The 16,538-nt window shown below is 37.5% G+C and overlaps 1 protein-coding gene across 5 annotated transcripts in view; it reads right to left on the minus strand.

Moving 5' to 3' along the window:
* The window catches only part of pign (phosphatidylinositol glycan anchor biosynthesis, class N), a 132,866-nt gene that overhangs the window by 76,793 nt on the left and 39,535 nt on the right, over positions 1-16,538 (minus strand). For all 5 annotated transcript variants that reach the window (XM_073024291.1, XM_073024294.1, XM_073024292.1 and 2 more), the window contains 6 exons: positions 16,159-16,289; positions 14,726-14,842; positions 12,448-12,488; positions 6,829-6,888; positions 3,256-3,348; positions 2,010-2,065 (listed from right to left, as the gene is read on the minus strand). In XM_073024291.1, the coding sequence (XP_072880392.1) occupies positions 2,010-2,065; positions 3,256-3,348; positions 6,829-6,888; positions 12,448-12,488; positions 14,726-14,842; positions 16,159-16,289 (498 nt within the window). The remainder of the gene's footprint in view (positions 1-2,009; positions 2,066-3,255; positions 3,349-6,828; positions 6,889-12,447; positions 12,489-14,725; positions 14,843-16,158; positions 16,290-16,538) is intronic.

A 16,538-nucleotide genomic window follows, 5' to 3' on the forward strand; every position in this document is an offset into this window, starting at 1 on the left:
ACTGGCACCTACAATCGTTCCGCAGTCAAACTCACTGAGATCACATTTCTTCTCCATTCTGGTGTTTGGTCTGAACCACAATGGAACCTCTTGACCATGTTTGAATGATTTTATACATTAAGTTGCTGCTACATAATTAGCTGATTAGATATTTGCATTAACGAGGTGAGCAGGCGTACCTAATAAAGTGGCCACTGAGTATATAACAATGTTAATAAAACTAAGAAACAAGGTATAAAATAGAATAGCTGACAGCATTAAAGTGATTACTTGAGCTCTGGCAAATGAAACCTAGCAATTAAATGGATTACGAAATTGAGCCAGTTCATATATTTGTTCCAAAAATGGGGAATACAAATGCCAGAAGGTGTAAAACTGAGCATGCATTTCAATAATAATCTAAAAACTTGCTGACTTCTTAATTCCAAACATAAATCAAAACAGTATGATATTTGCATTTTGAAATATGGCAACCAAATTATTATTCCCATATTCTAGTGGCTCCATCCTACAAGGTTCAAAGAGATATTTAACTCATTCCAATCTCTAACTTTGTGTTCCAAGTATGATTTTGCCTCTAAATCACCTAGTTAATACTCAAATTAAGTCTGCCACATTTCTCCCCTTCCAGCTCAGTCAAGTTGATCTTCCATCTATTCTAAAGGGCCTACCATTCACAACCGCACTCCCACTCTGACACTAGGTCAACCAGCTAATCTTGCCTCTCCAATTCAAGTGCTGGTTATATCCTCTCCCAAAATCAACAGGCTCACACTCATTAGTACTTCAGTGAATGTGCTGACTTTCACAGAACTCTTAGCCTCTCCCTTTTTCACCTGCTTTCTGATTTCATGTATCATTCATTATCAGTCATTTTACTGCCCCTGACAATTACATCCATTCACTTCCCTCTTCATTCCCATTGTCAGCTGTTCCTTTCACAACTATGAAGGCGGCACACCAATGCCTATATTTCATTAGGAGTTTGAGGAGATTTAGTATGTCTCCAAAGACTTTAGCGAATTTTTACAGATGTACCATGGAAAGCATTTTGACTGGTTGCATCACCACTTGCTATGGAAGCTTCAATGCACAGGATCAGTAAAAGTTGCAGAGAGTTATAGACTCAGCCAGCTCCATCATGGACACTAGCCTCCCCACCACTGGCGGCATCTTCAGAAGGCAATGCCTTAAGAAGCCCACATGCATCATGAAGGACCTTCACCACCCAGAACATGCCCTCTTCTCATTACTGCCATCGGAGAGGAGGTACAGGACCTGGAGACCCACACTCAATGTTTTCAGACCAGCTTCTTCCCCTCCGCCATCAGATTTCTGAACGGACCATGAACCCTTTTGCTCTCTTTGTACTACTTATTTCTAGATATTTCTTATATAGCTCAGTTTTTTTTTCCCACTGTATTGTGCTGTACTGCTGTTGCAAAATAACTTTCAAGACATAAGTCAGTGATAATAAACCTGATTCCAATTCTGTCTTGACCACTTCCTTTACTGCTTCTAATTGTTCTCTTTCATTGCTGCCCACATCCTTCATCTATCCTTCATCTATCAGTTGCTTCATCCTTCATCTATCCTCTCATTCCCCTCCCTGACCATTTATGCTCATCAAGTGTTTAAACTATCAGAGAAATCCTGCTCAGTCCTTGGCTTCATCCCCTCCCGTTGTCACAATATCTCCGTCCAACCCTGCCTACTCCAAATGGCAACTCATACCCAAAGTCTATCGAGACAAAAGTTCGATTCATTACTGCCACACGCTAGGAAAGTAACTGGACAGATCCTGTGTCTGAGCCAGAAAGAATGGGACTGATGGCTGGTGATAAAGAATGTCTGCTGCCAAGCTTGGCCACCAAATATTATCATAATGGTGTGAACATGGAATGGAAAATATAACTGAAGGATACACTCCACAAGTGGTTCATTCTTATCGTTCATACAACAGACGAAGTAACTTTGGATTAGCAAACTTAAAAGGGAAATTGACTTACTTGAAGGGGCTAAACAAGAAGGACAGAGTGGTCTCTTTCTTGTGAGTCATCTTAACCTAAAAAAAGGAAATAAGAACCTTCAATCTACATAGCTCCACATCCAAAGGTTTTCTGGCATTCACTCAATATATGGTTATAAAATCCCAATAATAACACAGTAACACCCTTCCTAAATTCCTCCACGGGTTGCAGCTTGCACTGTCAATTTATCTGCCTAAGTCTCTGTCTCGCTTGCTAATTCACCATCTTCTATCCTCTCTCACGAGCCCAACTTTTTGCAGACACTTTTCATTATACCTTACCAGGTTTATTTTTTTGTTCCCTCTACTGGGGATGATAAATGATATTATTTGCTGTATGTTGTTACCAAGAACTTTATATTTTTATAATGTGGCATTAAGGGGCCATTTGGATAAAAAAAACACACAGCATATTAATATGCTCAGGTAATTAGAAATACAAATGGTACACAGAGTATAAAAGTAAGTCTTACTGCAACTAGGTAGGGTTAGAGTACTGCACAAAGCTCCGATCTCCTTCTCCAAGGAAAGATAGAATTATCCAAGAGTGGAACAAAGCTGAAGAATATAACTAGATTGATTTGTAAGAGATGCGGTATCCACCAACAAACAGAAATTAAGTGCAAAACGTCAATATTTCCTGAAGTTTTGAAAAATGACAGGAGACCTTCCTGGAAACAAATTAAAATTTTAGTGGCTTGACATGCATGGTGCCAGGGGGGCTGTTTCTGCTAGATGAACAGGATAATATTAGGGTCAATGTCTCAGGCTGAGAGGCAAGTCACTTATGACTAAGATGTAATTTTTTTCATGCAGAATTGTGAACCTTTGAAGTAGAGAGCAATTAATGCCTCGTCTTTATGTTTTCAAGACTAAAAGTGATAGATATTTAGGCATTAAGTAGATTAACAGATCTGAGTATTGGACAGGAAAAAGCATGCATGCTATTTCTACTTTGCTGATCCAACATAAAGTAATGCACACAGATCTATTAGTTAATTCCAGTCCACCAGTCATTTTGACCAAGAAACAAGTGACTGGTCACTTTTCAAGTTCTGCAGAAATCGAAATTAAGTGATACTGATTTTTATAATTTCAGCTCATCAACATGAATTAAAGTATTCAGAAAAATGGGAGTGTTATAGCACCCATTAGAAGCAACCCATTAAGCTTAATGTAACACTAAACTCTTTAAGAATGCTAACTAAAAATATTAATTTTTGTACCTTAAATTGTTCCAGTACTTGCAAGGCATTTGTCAGCATGCATTCAGCTTTAAATCGATCACTGTTGTTTAAATATTCCAAAGGTAAAATTCCCTATCAAGAAATGTACAAAAATTAACTTGTGAGACATATGACTTTTGCAAAAGAGTTGCATTTGGCTTTTTTAAAAACATTTTCTATTTGAAGATTATTCAGGATACATTTTTCAGAATAACAAATAAATTAATAAGGTCAGAATACAAGCTGACATTAATATGACGTTTGAGCACTGTGTGGACTGTTCACGGTTTCAGTTAATGCATATCAAACAGGATAGAACTACTTAGAAACAAAACAGGTCAGTAAGTAGAATTCACATAATGAAAAAAAAGCATTGAGTCCCCTATTGCAAATCACAGAGTGAGTTTTTATTAAGCTTCAGAATTCCAACTGATCAGAATTAACAAACAGTACTATGCAAAAGTCTTCGGCGCGCGCGCACGCACGCGCACACACACGCACACACACAAGACTTCTGCTCACACTGTATTTGTGAGGATGTTCTCAGCCCTGAGGCACCAGACAAGGACACTCGGTTCCAAACAACTGGTTTATTGATCATTACAGAATGTCTCTCCGGTGCTTCCCACTCGCTCCCCTCTCCCTTCCCCTTTTCCCAATCATGATTACCCTCTCCCTGCCATCTTCTCACTCTCAGTCCTCAACAGAGATCCATATCAGAATCAGGTTTATCATCACTCACGTGTGTCATGAAATTTGTTCTCTTTTGCAGGAGCAATACAACGCACTACATAAAATTACTGCAGTACTATGCAAACTCTTAGGCACCCTAAATAGATATATCTATCTCTCTATATATATAATAGCTATATGACTTTTGCACAGTACTGTATATTCTTTCTGCAAAACAGTAGTTAATTGATTAGGAAAAAATTGTCCCTCATTTGTGAGAATAAAGATGTGAAACTCAGTAATTTGGAGCAGGTTTGGTGTACCAGCTGGACTTTTCGTGGTTGTCAACTTTATACAGTTATAAATTGAATACAAAATTAACTTGACATGGCCTTCCATAGTTAAATGTTGCATTGCCTCCCCTCTAAGGTATTGTTGAAATTTTGAATGACAGTGCCCTGGCATGCTGAAGAAGTCAAGGTTGGTGACATGGAAAGCAAGTCACTGCAAATCAAAAATGAAAACTGCAGATGCTAGAAATTTGAAACATGAGAAAGTGCTGGAAATATTCAGCAGGCCAGATCACATCTGTGAGAAGAGAAGCATGAGTAGGTTTTCAGATTGAAGATCCCATGTCAAAACTGTGCAGAAGGAAGAGAAACTTGTTATATCCAGGCAGAATAATGCAGAGAGAATGTCTTCAATAGCATAAAATCAGGTGACCATGGGAATAAGGTGTAGAGAAGATTCTCTCGTCAATGAGAGCAGACAAAAGAAGACAGGTGTGCGAAGGACAGGACAAGAAGATGTGTTTGGTCCATCAGGCTGGTAATGGCTACCAATCCCGGTAGGGGGAGGAAGGGGATGAAGGAGGAAAAAGATAAAATAGTAATTTGAGAGAGGGAGAGGGTGAGGGAGAGAGTGAGTTACTAGGGAAGGGGAGAGAGAGAAGGGGAGGAGGGAGGGGAGAGAGAGAGGGAAGGGGAGGGGAGAGAGAGAGAGAGGGCAGGGGAGGAGAGAAAAAGAGAGGGAAGAGGAGGAGAGAGATTGATTGATTGACTGTGGAAGACGAGGTTTCAAATGGTATTGGCAGGCCACTAATGCTGATGCACAGGTACAAATGTCAAAAGTTGATCTCGATGCCAAAGTGGCTGGAATCCAAAAACAAGAAAGCTAAGCCACTGGGACTGCTCCACAACAACAAAGGCGAACATCCAATGGACACATTGAGCAAAGATGCTAGTGGAAATATGTTATTTGGAGGTTGAGTATGATACCACAGGATTATAGATGCAGGGTGTGATCCATCTCTTGTTGACAAAATTGCAATAAGGAAGCTTTGCTAATGACAAGTGTCAATTAAGCTGTTGATGAGGAAAACCAAGAATATTCCCTTTAAGTTGAGCAGTAGACCACAGGCTTATAAACATGCGGTCCTTCTTATTCTCCCTTACAGAGTGTGGGGTGGCTAGAAGGGCAGGGCACTCAGATAGGCATGCAGAGAGGCAGCATGCTACAGAAATGTGAAATATAATAGTTTCTGCTAAGTGTGTACATCTTTGAAATGGTTCTGTTTTCTCCAATCAGTGTGTCGATTTTGTGGGGATTTGCTGGCAGCTTCACGCAGTGCACAAGTTCTGAACACACGGGCTGGACTCCACCCATGGCTTTGCTTGACTGTTGGATTCTGCACAGAGGTCAACTGGCGAGGCCCAAAGTTACTCTGCGGAATTGGCTACTATATGTTGTGCCAATTAAGACCTGATACAGAATCCGAGAACCCATTTAACTCACACTGGGAATTTTACTGCTGCCATAAAAAAAGACAAACACAATAAATTAAGTGTGTCAGTAATATTTTTAGTTACTGTATGCAAACATGTCTTGCTGTGTCTTTGTTAAAAAATTGCAGGTTTTAATTATTTCACTTTCTACCTTTTATAAAGATATTTCTAATATCAACAGCATTGAAAACCATTTGAAACAGTAAATCAGGGGAAAGGATCAGTTGTTAGGTAAAGTTTTCCCTCAGGGCTTTCAGCGCTTATTTGAGCTGATCAATATGACCCTATTACATGGTTCAGGACTCTGCCATTGCTCATGATCTACTACCTCACTCCAGCAATATTACTTCATTCCAGAAAGCAGTGGAGGCTACCTCAGTCAGTATATTTAAGACAAGGTTGGATAGGTTTTTGCATAGTAGGGGAATTAAGGGCTATGGGGTAAAGGTCGGTGGGTGGAGAGGAGTCCATGGCCAGATCAGTCATGATCTTATTGAATGGTGGAGCAGGCTCGACAGGCTTGATGGCCTGCTCCTGCTCCTATTTCCTGTGCTTTACCTTTCTAGTTTCAAACAAGGGAAATGCACAATTACAATGTAGTTCAGTTATATTGCAATCCACTCCACAAAGTCCAGGCCAAGAGATTGCAACAATTTTTTAAAAACTTTCTCACTGAGCAAAATAAACACATTTGCTGCGCCATTTTGAGAAATTTCTTAAATCTTAATTTGTCTGTGAAAAAGCTTAAATTATTTTTTCTTCCTTAGATCTTTGACCAACCATTGCAAATCCTCTTTGAGGCAGAGTTCTATCAGAACTGCAATGGAGGATCAGAGGCAATACAAGTTACAATTCACTTCAATGAGACTTTAAAAATTGTAATTTCTCATTTGGCTCTCAGGTTGCACTTCGGAAAACTGGACATCTGAGGTTCTAAACCCAATTTTACTTTTTTCTGCCATCATCAGCATGGTTCTTACTGAAAAAAATTACCATTATTGTCATAGTTAATACTCATCATAAAATACTGAAGCAATTCACAAGTTATTAATTAAAGTCAAATTAAATTCCACCTGCCTTATGAATTAAATAATAATAATATAAAGCATTTGCTTACCACAGAATTTACAGGAAAGGGGATTCCGATGAGAGAAGCCATCAATGGAGCAATATCGGCCTACACAATATAAAACAGAATTAATTCAGAGTAATTAGAAATCAAAGCAGATGCTTCTTAACTCACAATTCCTCCAGCAGTTTCCTTTTGGTTTAATATATAACATGCTTCTACAAAAAATGGTCAGATTTTAATTCCTTTACACACACGTGCAACTCAGTATATGCAGTCAACATTCAAGTTCAGAAGTACAGCACATTCCATAGGTTACAAAGTGAATGGGCAAAATTAAAAAAAATTACTGCAGTGCTAGACACATAGCAATTAATGTATTTTTTCTGTGACACAGATAAACTTAAATAGTGTCATGTCAGCAGTGCATTATTAAATTGTAAGATAGAATAAAATTACACAACGCTGAATAAGGCCATCTCACCCATAATATCTGTCCCAGCACATAGAAAGAATCACCTCATTAATGCTTTCTACCCTGCTTGTTCTCTATATCATTAGAAATATTTGCTCCGCATCATATTCAGGGTACCTCATCTTCAGATCAACACGTAACTGCATTTGTTACACTGCTGGCAAGAAGGGCTATTTTATTAAAATGGAAAGATATTTCTTCCCCTACATTAACTGAATGGTTTTCTCAAGTGATGTTATTTCTTAGTTTGGAAAAAATCAGAAGTAGAACTTTTGATCCTCGATTTGATTTTGAGAGATTTTGGTTCTTTTACCAAATATTATCATTTAATTTGAATTAAGTTATATGGTTTCCTTCCAATTTTATTTTTTATATAAATATGAAATGACGGTTGATGACTCTTTTTTTAATATATTTAGATGATGGTCAAATGTATTGCTCCGGGGGGGGGGGTTGATTCCTAATGGATTTTTTTAATATAGTTAGTGGGGTTTTTTTTCTTAGTTAGATGGGGTTCTTTTTTTCCCTCTTTTTTCTATAAATAAAAAAAATTCTTTTTCCATTTTTATATTTCAAGATCAGTTTTTTTCTTTTCTTCAGCTTTATTAATTGTATGCATATTAATCTGTTAAAGTTTTGTATTATTTTATAGCTGTTGATGATTACGTATCAGTAAAAAGATTCTAAAAATGAAGAAATATTTGCTCAATTTCCCTTTGAAAATTAACTGTTGAACCTTTTTCCAGTACTCTTTCAGGGAATCACCACAAGCTGTGATGTAAAAAAAAGAATGATTTCATCCACAAACTTGTGGAATTTTTTCCCAATTCTATACAGCTTCTGCACAAATGGTTAACAATTATGTATCTAAGTAACACACTAAGCATCAGAAAGTAATGTGTTCGTAAAATGAAAAAGATTGACGATGTTTCATCTTTTCTAAATTTGTAAATTGAGAATGTCAAATCATTCTTTTACCTTTTCAACTATCAATCATTACTGGCATGGAATGGTGATGCCTAATTTCTGTAAGATTAATTTTAGTACCCCATTCTACAGTGGAGTAGATCTTGGAAATATATAGCATAGAGATGGACACTAGCCCATTCATGCCCCAACCTTTTTGCTCATCTATATTAATCTTGTCTGCATTAGAACATTTCCTTAAATGCCCTCCCCATTTAAGTGTCTGTCTAAATGGCTCTTAAATATAGTGATGGTATCTGGTTCCACATAGCAGTGTGATCCAATGCTGTCATCCACTCTCTGTGTAAAATCAAAATTTACCCCTCGTACCCCTTTAAAATTCCTTTCTCTCGCATTAAACCTATGCCCCCTTGTTTCTGATACTTCTCCCATGGGGAAAAAGATTTGATCATCTACCCTATCATTATATTACATATTACTATCCCACCTCAACCTCCTATACTCCAGGAAAAGTAAATCCAGTCTATCCAACATCTTCCCATAACTAAAGTTTTCCAATCCAGACAAAATCCTTGTGAATATCCTCTGTGCTCTCTCCTGCCAAATTACATCCTTCATATTGTGAGGTGATTACATGTGAATTTGTGGAAGTGAATTGATAATGATTTAAATAGTGCAGACCCCAAGACAATCAGGCAGACAATGCACCTATCAATGAGGCAGTATTTACATGAGGCTATGACTTGTGTATCACTGCTCTCCAATAAGACATATATATATATATACACATGTAAATAAATAACTGTGGTCTTGATCAGAAAAAAACAGAAAGCAAAACTGTAGGATGAAAAAGGAAATAAAGAGAAACTTAAAAGCTTTGAACATTCAAGTGCAATTATACTAATTAGAATTTGATTCATACTGGGAAAAATGGTTTAACTACATAACACCTCATAGGCCTGATTTTATTCTCACAAATCAATGAATATGTTGTAAAAAAAAGATCACTCCCTACTTTTCTCCTTTCGCTTGTTCTTTCTTTCCTCTCTTTTCTATAAGTATACCTCAGATAAATATTATGTGGAGACTTGTGGCATATGTGACTATATGATATATATGTACAATATCTGAAATACATTTTATGGAAATGTTTTGTTTGATGGTGAACTTCAATAAAAAATAAATTACAAAAAAAATTCTCTAAGCTATCAATATTTTAAATATTTACATTCTGCCTATATTTACATGGGAAAACTATATTAAACTTACATTTTGAAGTTGCTACATTTTTGTTTCCAACAAGTGGTACCTAAAGAACATTTGTCATGTGCATATATGCATGTAATACACCTTTAATCTGTGCAAAGTATTGTCCATATAACTGGTTAATTTGAAAAATGACAAATCTGTCACATAATCTTCTAATTTATTTCAAGAGCAGTTAAATATACTTCATGTCAGATAAAAGCTACTATACCTACAATGCCTCAAATACCCTCTGTTAAAATGTGTTGCAATCAAAGCACACTTTGCTCCACTTCTGAATTTTTGCTCTACTGCTATCAATGAAACCAAATTCCAGAAAAACATCAACACAAGCATTTTTATAGTATCAGAAAGCACATATGAAAGACAAACTTGTAACACAGAGTCCCATATCCAATCATGAAGCTGAAACTTATGAGTAAATTAATGGGAAGAGAAATATTATAGCTTTAAATTAACTATGATAGGTAAAACTTAAATTTCTGGTTTTAAGATTTATTATGGCAGAGCTTTGTTCATTGTTGAACTAATGTGGTTGTCAATTACCTAAATTGATAGCTGTTAAAGGGAAAAAAAATTAACACAGGTTTACAGTTTCCTCATAACTACATCCTCCATTAGAGAGCTTTGAGAATTTATCTGGGTAGCTGAATAAACCTGACAAATGAGGAAATGAGGAAGATCATAAATCAGACTGTCACCCTGCTCACCAAATCAACCATAACACACTGCTCAATACATCATGTGAAATTTGTTTCATGGGAGAAACTTATCTGATAATGATTGAAAAATCAGCTGTTTTATATGTTGGTAGTTGAGAGATGAATGTCATCAAAGGCACTTCCCCTGGTCTTTGAAAAGTGTTTTAGGTTCATCTAAAAGAGCCTTAATTTAAATATCTCATCTGGAGGAAACAATTGACTTAGATTTATCCATATGTTTGAAAACACTCAAAATTAATTCTAAATTGGTTTGGAGCTTATTAAATACAACAGATAAAGGAATAGAATGAGACAGAAAAATAGAAAGAAACAAAATGAAAGTGCCAGAAAATTCACAACTGCAAAGCAATGTTCGATGGGTAATAAGAGGGCTCGTCTCTGCATAGGGAAACCAGATTTGATATGATATAGTGATCAGCCAGAGATTTGATGAGTAGGATGTCAAGTCAAACAAGATGATCCTCAACAGTCTCGAGATCAGGAATTAACATGCCGAGAGTATCTAGTGAGGAAAAATAGATTCAAAGCCGCAGCAGCCACAGATAAGAATCACCACCAGTGGATGCAGAATGAACTCTGTAGACAAGTCTTGAGTTACATTGCACTTCCCTAGTCTCATGGATAGCAATGGCAATTCCTGGAGTAGCCTCTTCTCAGATACCAGAACTTGGCTCAGCAGTTCAAATGCTATCATTTTCTCATTATCTGTTAAATAGTGATACAAGTATGTATAATGCAAAACTTTCAAACTATTTTTCATGAAAGGACTGTTAGTTTAAAACTGAAAGATTAGCTTAGTATTGTAATTGATTTGAAATGAGTTTTGCTAATGAAGAAACAAAACTGTAATTTTACTTCAATAAAGGCAAATTGTTTTCTCCAAACTGAAATATTGTGCTTGCTAGCCTGTGTTCAAATCACTCCATGGGCTCATCACTTCCTACAGCAATATAAGACAGTTACGCATGTCCCTCCAACTCTAGTGATTTGACCCACCATTTTAATCATTCCACCATTAATAGCCAATCTTCCAGCTGCTAAGACTCTAAGCTTTGCAATTTCTTCCATGAACTGCTCTAGCTGTGTTCCCAAACCCCTTAAAGCACTTGTGAAAAATTCTGATTGAATGCTTGGTCATTGGTCTTGATACTTTGGTGGGCAAAATGCCTTGGAATATTGGAGGCACCACACTAGTGCAGTCACAGAAAAAAATGAGAAGGACTTTACCTTTGCAGCGCACAATTGAGAGCATCCTGACTGGCTGTATCACTGCCCAGTATGAGAACTGTACCTCCCTTAATCGCAGGACTCTGCAGAGAATGGTGCAGACAGCCCAGCACATCTGTTGTTGTGAACACCCATGATTCAGGACATTTACAAAGACAGGTGTGTAAAAAGGGCCCAAAGGATCACTGGGGACCTGAGTCACCCCAACCACAATCTATTCCAGCTGCTACCATCCAGGAAGCTCTACTGCAGCATAAAAGCCTGGACCAACAGGCTTCAGGACAGCATCTTCCACCAGGCCATCAGACTGATGATCTCACACTGAATTGAGTGTACTCTATATTACATTGACTGTTCTATTTATTATAAATTACTATGATTGCACATTGTACATTTAGATGGAGATGTAACATAAAGATTTTTACTCCTCATGTACGTGAAGGATGTAAGAAATGAAGTCAATTCAATTCAATGCTGACTTGAAAATAAAATTATTAACAAACAGTACAGCCGGCCCTCCTTATCTGCGGGGGATTAGTTTCGGAAACCCCCGAGGATACCAAAAAACGCGGATGCTCAAGTCCCTTATATAAAATAGTGTAGTATTTGCATATAACCTACGTACATCCTCCCATATACTTTAAATCATCTCTAGATTACTTATAATACCTAATACAATGTAAATGCTATGTAAATAGTTGTTATACTGTATTGTTTAGGGAATAATGACAAGAAAAAAAATTCTGTACATGTTCAGTACAGACACAACCATTGTAACTCTTCTGGGAATGCTAATGCTGCCCCGGCATCAGCCAATCCTGATTCTCCCATGATCTTTAAGTTCTTGAAGCTGTAGCGTTTTACATAGCTAGCCAGCCATTCCTCACTAGCCTTAAACTCCTTCCTCTTGCTCACAACACAAGCAGCGAACGAACGAGACGTGAGGCAAACAATGCTCAACTTCCGGGTTTTCCCGATCTGCGGTTGGTTGTATATCGTCATTCAGTAAGTGTGACAAAACAAAGCTTTAGTTCTTAACGACTGTTTTACCTGGTTTACATCTAATCTCCTTGTATCAGCCAGTTTCCATTCTGAAAGAAAGAGAAAGAAATTTTAAAATATTATAAGATAACCCTTGGCCAAATGCTAGCATGAGTCCTAAAGGGACAAGTACATGGTTCTCTGAAATGGCAACACAGCTAGACAGAGTGGTGAAGGAGGAACTTGGCACACTTGTCAAATCAGGGTACTATGGGACGCAATACTATGGCTGTACAAGATGTTGGTAAGACCCCATGTGACATACTGTATGCATTTCTGGTTGCCTATCTATAGGAAGGATGTCATTAAACTAGATAGAACGACAAGCTTGTAACCAGGGCCTGGGTATCTATGAAAGTCTACACAGGCTGGAGCTTCTTCTCTTTGGTCCTTGAGAGGCTGTGGGGTGGCCTTATACAGCTATAAGGAGAAACTTTTTGGAATGCATTTTTCTGGTGAACTGAACAACATACATTTAAACTCCTGCCTTGTTTCTTGTAAATGGTGGAAAGGCACTGGGATGCTTACTACACATTACCCAGCTTCAGACTTGTTTTTATCTGTGTTATTTGTTGATACTCTTTCAAACACTGACCAATAATCTATGAAAACTCTAAGATGAATTTTGCTTCTTTAATATTCATTTGTCCTGTGATCTCACACATTAAAATCATAGAATATTCCAGCACAGATGACACCTGGCCCATCATGTCTCTGATAAATCCCATTAATAAAGGCTTTCTCATAACCTAGTAACTTTTTATTCCTTCTCGACTTACACTCAGTTGTAAGTTAATGTTGAACCTGCTTCCACTAGTATTTCAGATCAAAGTTCACTACATAATATAAAAAATTCTCAACTCTTCCTCATGTTTTCTGGTTATCAATAGTTCTGATATTAAAAGCTATTTCTCCTTACTTTCTTCATCAAACTTTCACATAATCTTGAACATTAAAACTGATTTTCTCTGCCTTTATGGAAAAACATCACCTAAGATACATCATATTATTTACAGCTGCTGCTATAAAGTGAGCCAACATCTGATTACTTCTTTAATTTTGAGTATTCAAGCTCAATTTTCAGGGTAGTGTTTGCCAATTGATGAAGGAAATAATTATCTGTGACACTGAGAACATAAAACCCCAGAAGTTGAAATAAACCATTTAGCCTCTAGCACCTGCTCTATGATTTAATAAGATTGTGGCTGGTCTCCTACCTCACTGATGCCTACATGTTACTAAACATATATCCATCCAAGGCAAAGGTCTTCACCACTTCAGTTTATATCATCATCTCAGCTTATTATTTCCCCAGTACATACATGCAAAATGTTATTCTGATTTCACATCAGTTTTTCATTACAATAACCTAATCCTACTAAAGCAAAGCATATCTAAAGTTAACACTTCGTGAAGTGAAACGGAGACACCTCTTTTTCCCTTATTAGGGAAAGAGAGAGCTGTGGTATGTCGAATACTGGGTGAACGAGTAGTCTTTGAGGTACTGTAAGTCTGCATCTTTATTAATGCTTTGCTGCATGCTTGAGTGCTCGGCGGGGGGCACCAATGCTTTTGTTTTTGCTGGTGAGGGAGGGGGGATTGTTGCTTTGCTGCTGCTTACCCGTAGGAGGGGAGAACTGGGGGGGGGGGGGCTTCAGGGTTCTAACATCATTCATTCTTTGTGGCACTCCTGTTTCCGTGGGTGGCTGCGTAGAAGTAGAATTTCAGGATGTAATTGTGTACATTTCTCTGACATTAAATGTACCTTTGAAACTTTTCCACCATGTTGCTCTTATTTTCATCCCCTAAATTTTAGCTCAGCTCAGTATGAAAAGATTTGCAACAATGCAATAAATACATGGTCCCAACACTGCCAATGCAATACTTTTAAAGTGGTTTCAACGTTGGTAACGATGGTATCACAACAGCAATATTGCCCAAACCCTGTAAGCAGTAAGTTGTGAGTATTTCACAATTCTTCACCATGTCTGAAGGGCTCAAGGAAAGATGAGAATGACTACTATCAAAAGAATACTTCAAAAGAAATTTGATTTCTGAAATGTAGTTCACAACACATTCATTTGAGAACTTCAAGCATACTGGTTGTTTAAAAGCAGAGGATATTCTAAATTTTTTCATATTACAGTATTGACTAAACTGAGTCTTGAGCATTTACAGGTTGACTGCCAAGTACTTGTAGGCATCTTTGGCATGATTCAAATGCAGGATTTTCTTTTATCAAGAAAACCAGATTGTAAGTTCTAATTTTAAATGAAACTAACCATACCTTGCAGAAAATTATCCTGAAACTGTTGGTTTGAACCTGGCTGAGGCCCATTTATTCCAGCTCCCCATGTAACAAGAGGGGTGAGGGTTTCTGAAGGGTGCCCTGCACCGTGGGAACCTACATCAACAAAGAAATCAGGAATTAAGACATTTTTCTGATGACCAAGATGTATTGTCATAAGGGACTGGGCTTTGGCTAACTTATAAAGACACTGAGAATTTCTTTTCCCTTATCTGATGTTTGGCAATTTTTCATAAACACGAGAACATCTTCAGAACAAAAAGTTCTTTCTTCCACACAGTGATGTGAAGTGGCTTTCATTGATAGCACCCAAGCTCACTTTATCTTGCTGTCTCCAATTTACACCCATAGGTGCGGGAATAGGGAGTGAAAACTGTGATAGAAGGTCAGAACAGCACTGGAATCAGTCTAAATGTTTTGTTGAAACCCCCAGTAGTGTCACAACTGAACCACGGCTGTGAATAAATGCAAATCAATGTAAATGAACAGGACGAGGTCACTCAATGCTATTTACATATTAAGCCACTCTGCACACCCACCCTATTGTACATACATCACAAATAGTAGTTTTGATAACTGGTTGATCATAACTGTTAGCTGAATCTCAGTCCTGGGAGAATTTTAATTCCAGACATTGTTCTCTTTAATCTTCCTCCAAAAGGAATAATAAGTAAAATAGAGTAATTAAAATATTCAACTGGTATGGGCATTTTGTCTGCCGGTTAATGTGTTCCTCGTCCTTTACAAAGGCGGCCATCATTCCCCAGAAAAAACACGCACACACATGGGCGTATCACCACCTGGTGGTGAATGCAAACTGCTGCTCTAAAAATTCTGAAACATAGTTTAATCAGCTGACTGGTGATCACATTGTATTAAACGCTGAGCAAGAGTGAGACATTGCTATTGCAACAGCAAGCTGTCAGCATCACCTGCAGGTGTAGTTTCTTGAAAAAAAACTGATATCACCCATCTGTGATAGATTAAATCCCCATCCAACCGAGTCTTACCATCTTCTCTCCATAATCAAGCAAGAGGTAAAGTAACCCAAAGTGTCTCACTACAAGGTTCAGGAACAGCTACACTTCCTACAACCATTAGGCTCTTAAACAGACCTACACATCCTTAATACCCTACCTCAACGATGGAACACTGCCTCTGCGCTATCATCGTGCTTGGGGTTTTCTTTGCACTATTCTCTTGCTTTGCCGTCTTTTTCTTCACTGTTACTAAACTTAAATATAATTTATATTCCATATGTCGTTTGAATTATGTGCCTCTGATTCTGCTGTAAACAAACTTTTAAATTGACTGCATCTCACTGTAATTGTGCAGATAACAAACTAGATTTAAATAAATTTAATTTTGCAGTAATAAAAATATCATTAACCTAGACACATCAATGCTCTTACCCCATTCTGTCATCCCATGATCAGACGTGTAGATAAAAGCAGTTTTCTTATCATTTTCATAGAAATCTTCAATGACAGATACAACTTCTTGGATACCTTTATCTACTGTTCGAATATTTTCCTTGTATTCACTGTATAATCAAACGATCAGATTCAGCAGTTAGGAACAGCAAATTGTATTGATTCAACAGCCTTAAAGTAGATAAATATCCCAGAGTCCTTCATAAGTGCCTTATCAATATAATTTAACAAGGAATCACATGAACTAACATTAGGGCGGATAGCAAAAGATTGGTCAAAGTTCCTCTTATTTAAAGCTTAAACCATCATTAGAGACTCCAAAAGAGATTCACTGGGTTAGTTTCTGAGATGAGAGTTTC

This window comes from Hemitrygon akajei, chromosome 20 (assembly GCF_048418815.1).
Source record: "Hemitrygon akajei chromosome 20, sHemAka1.3, whole genome shotgun sequence".
Taxonomy (NCBI): Eukaryota; Metazoa; Chordata; class Chondrichthyes; order Myliobatiformes; family Dasyatidae; genus Hemitrygon; species Hemitrygon akajei.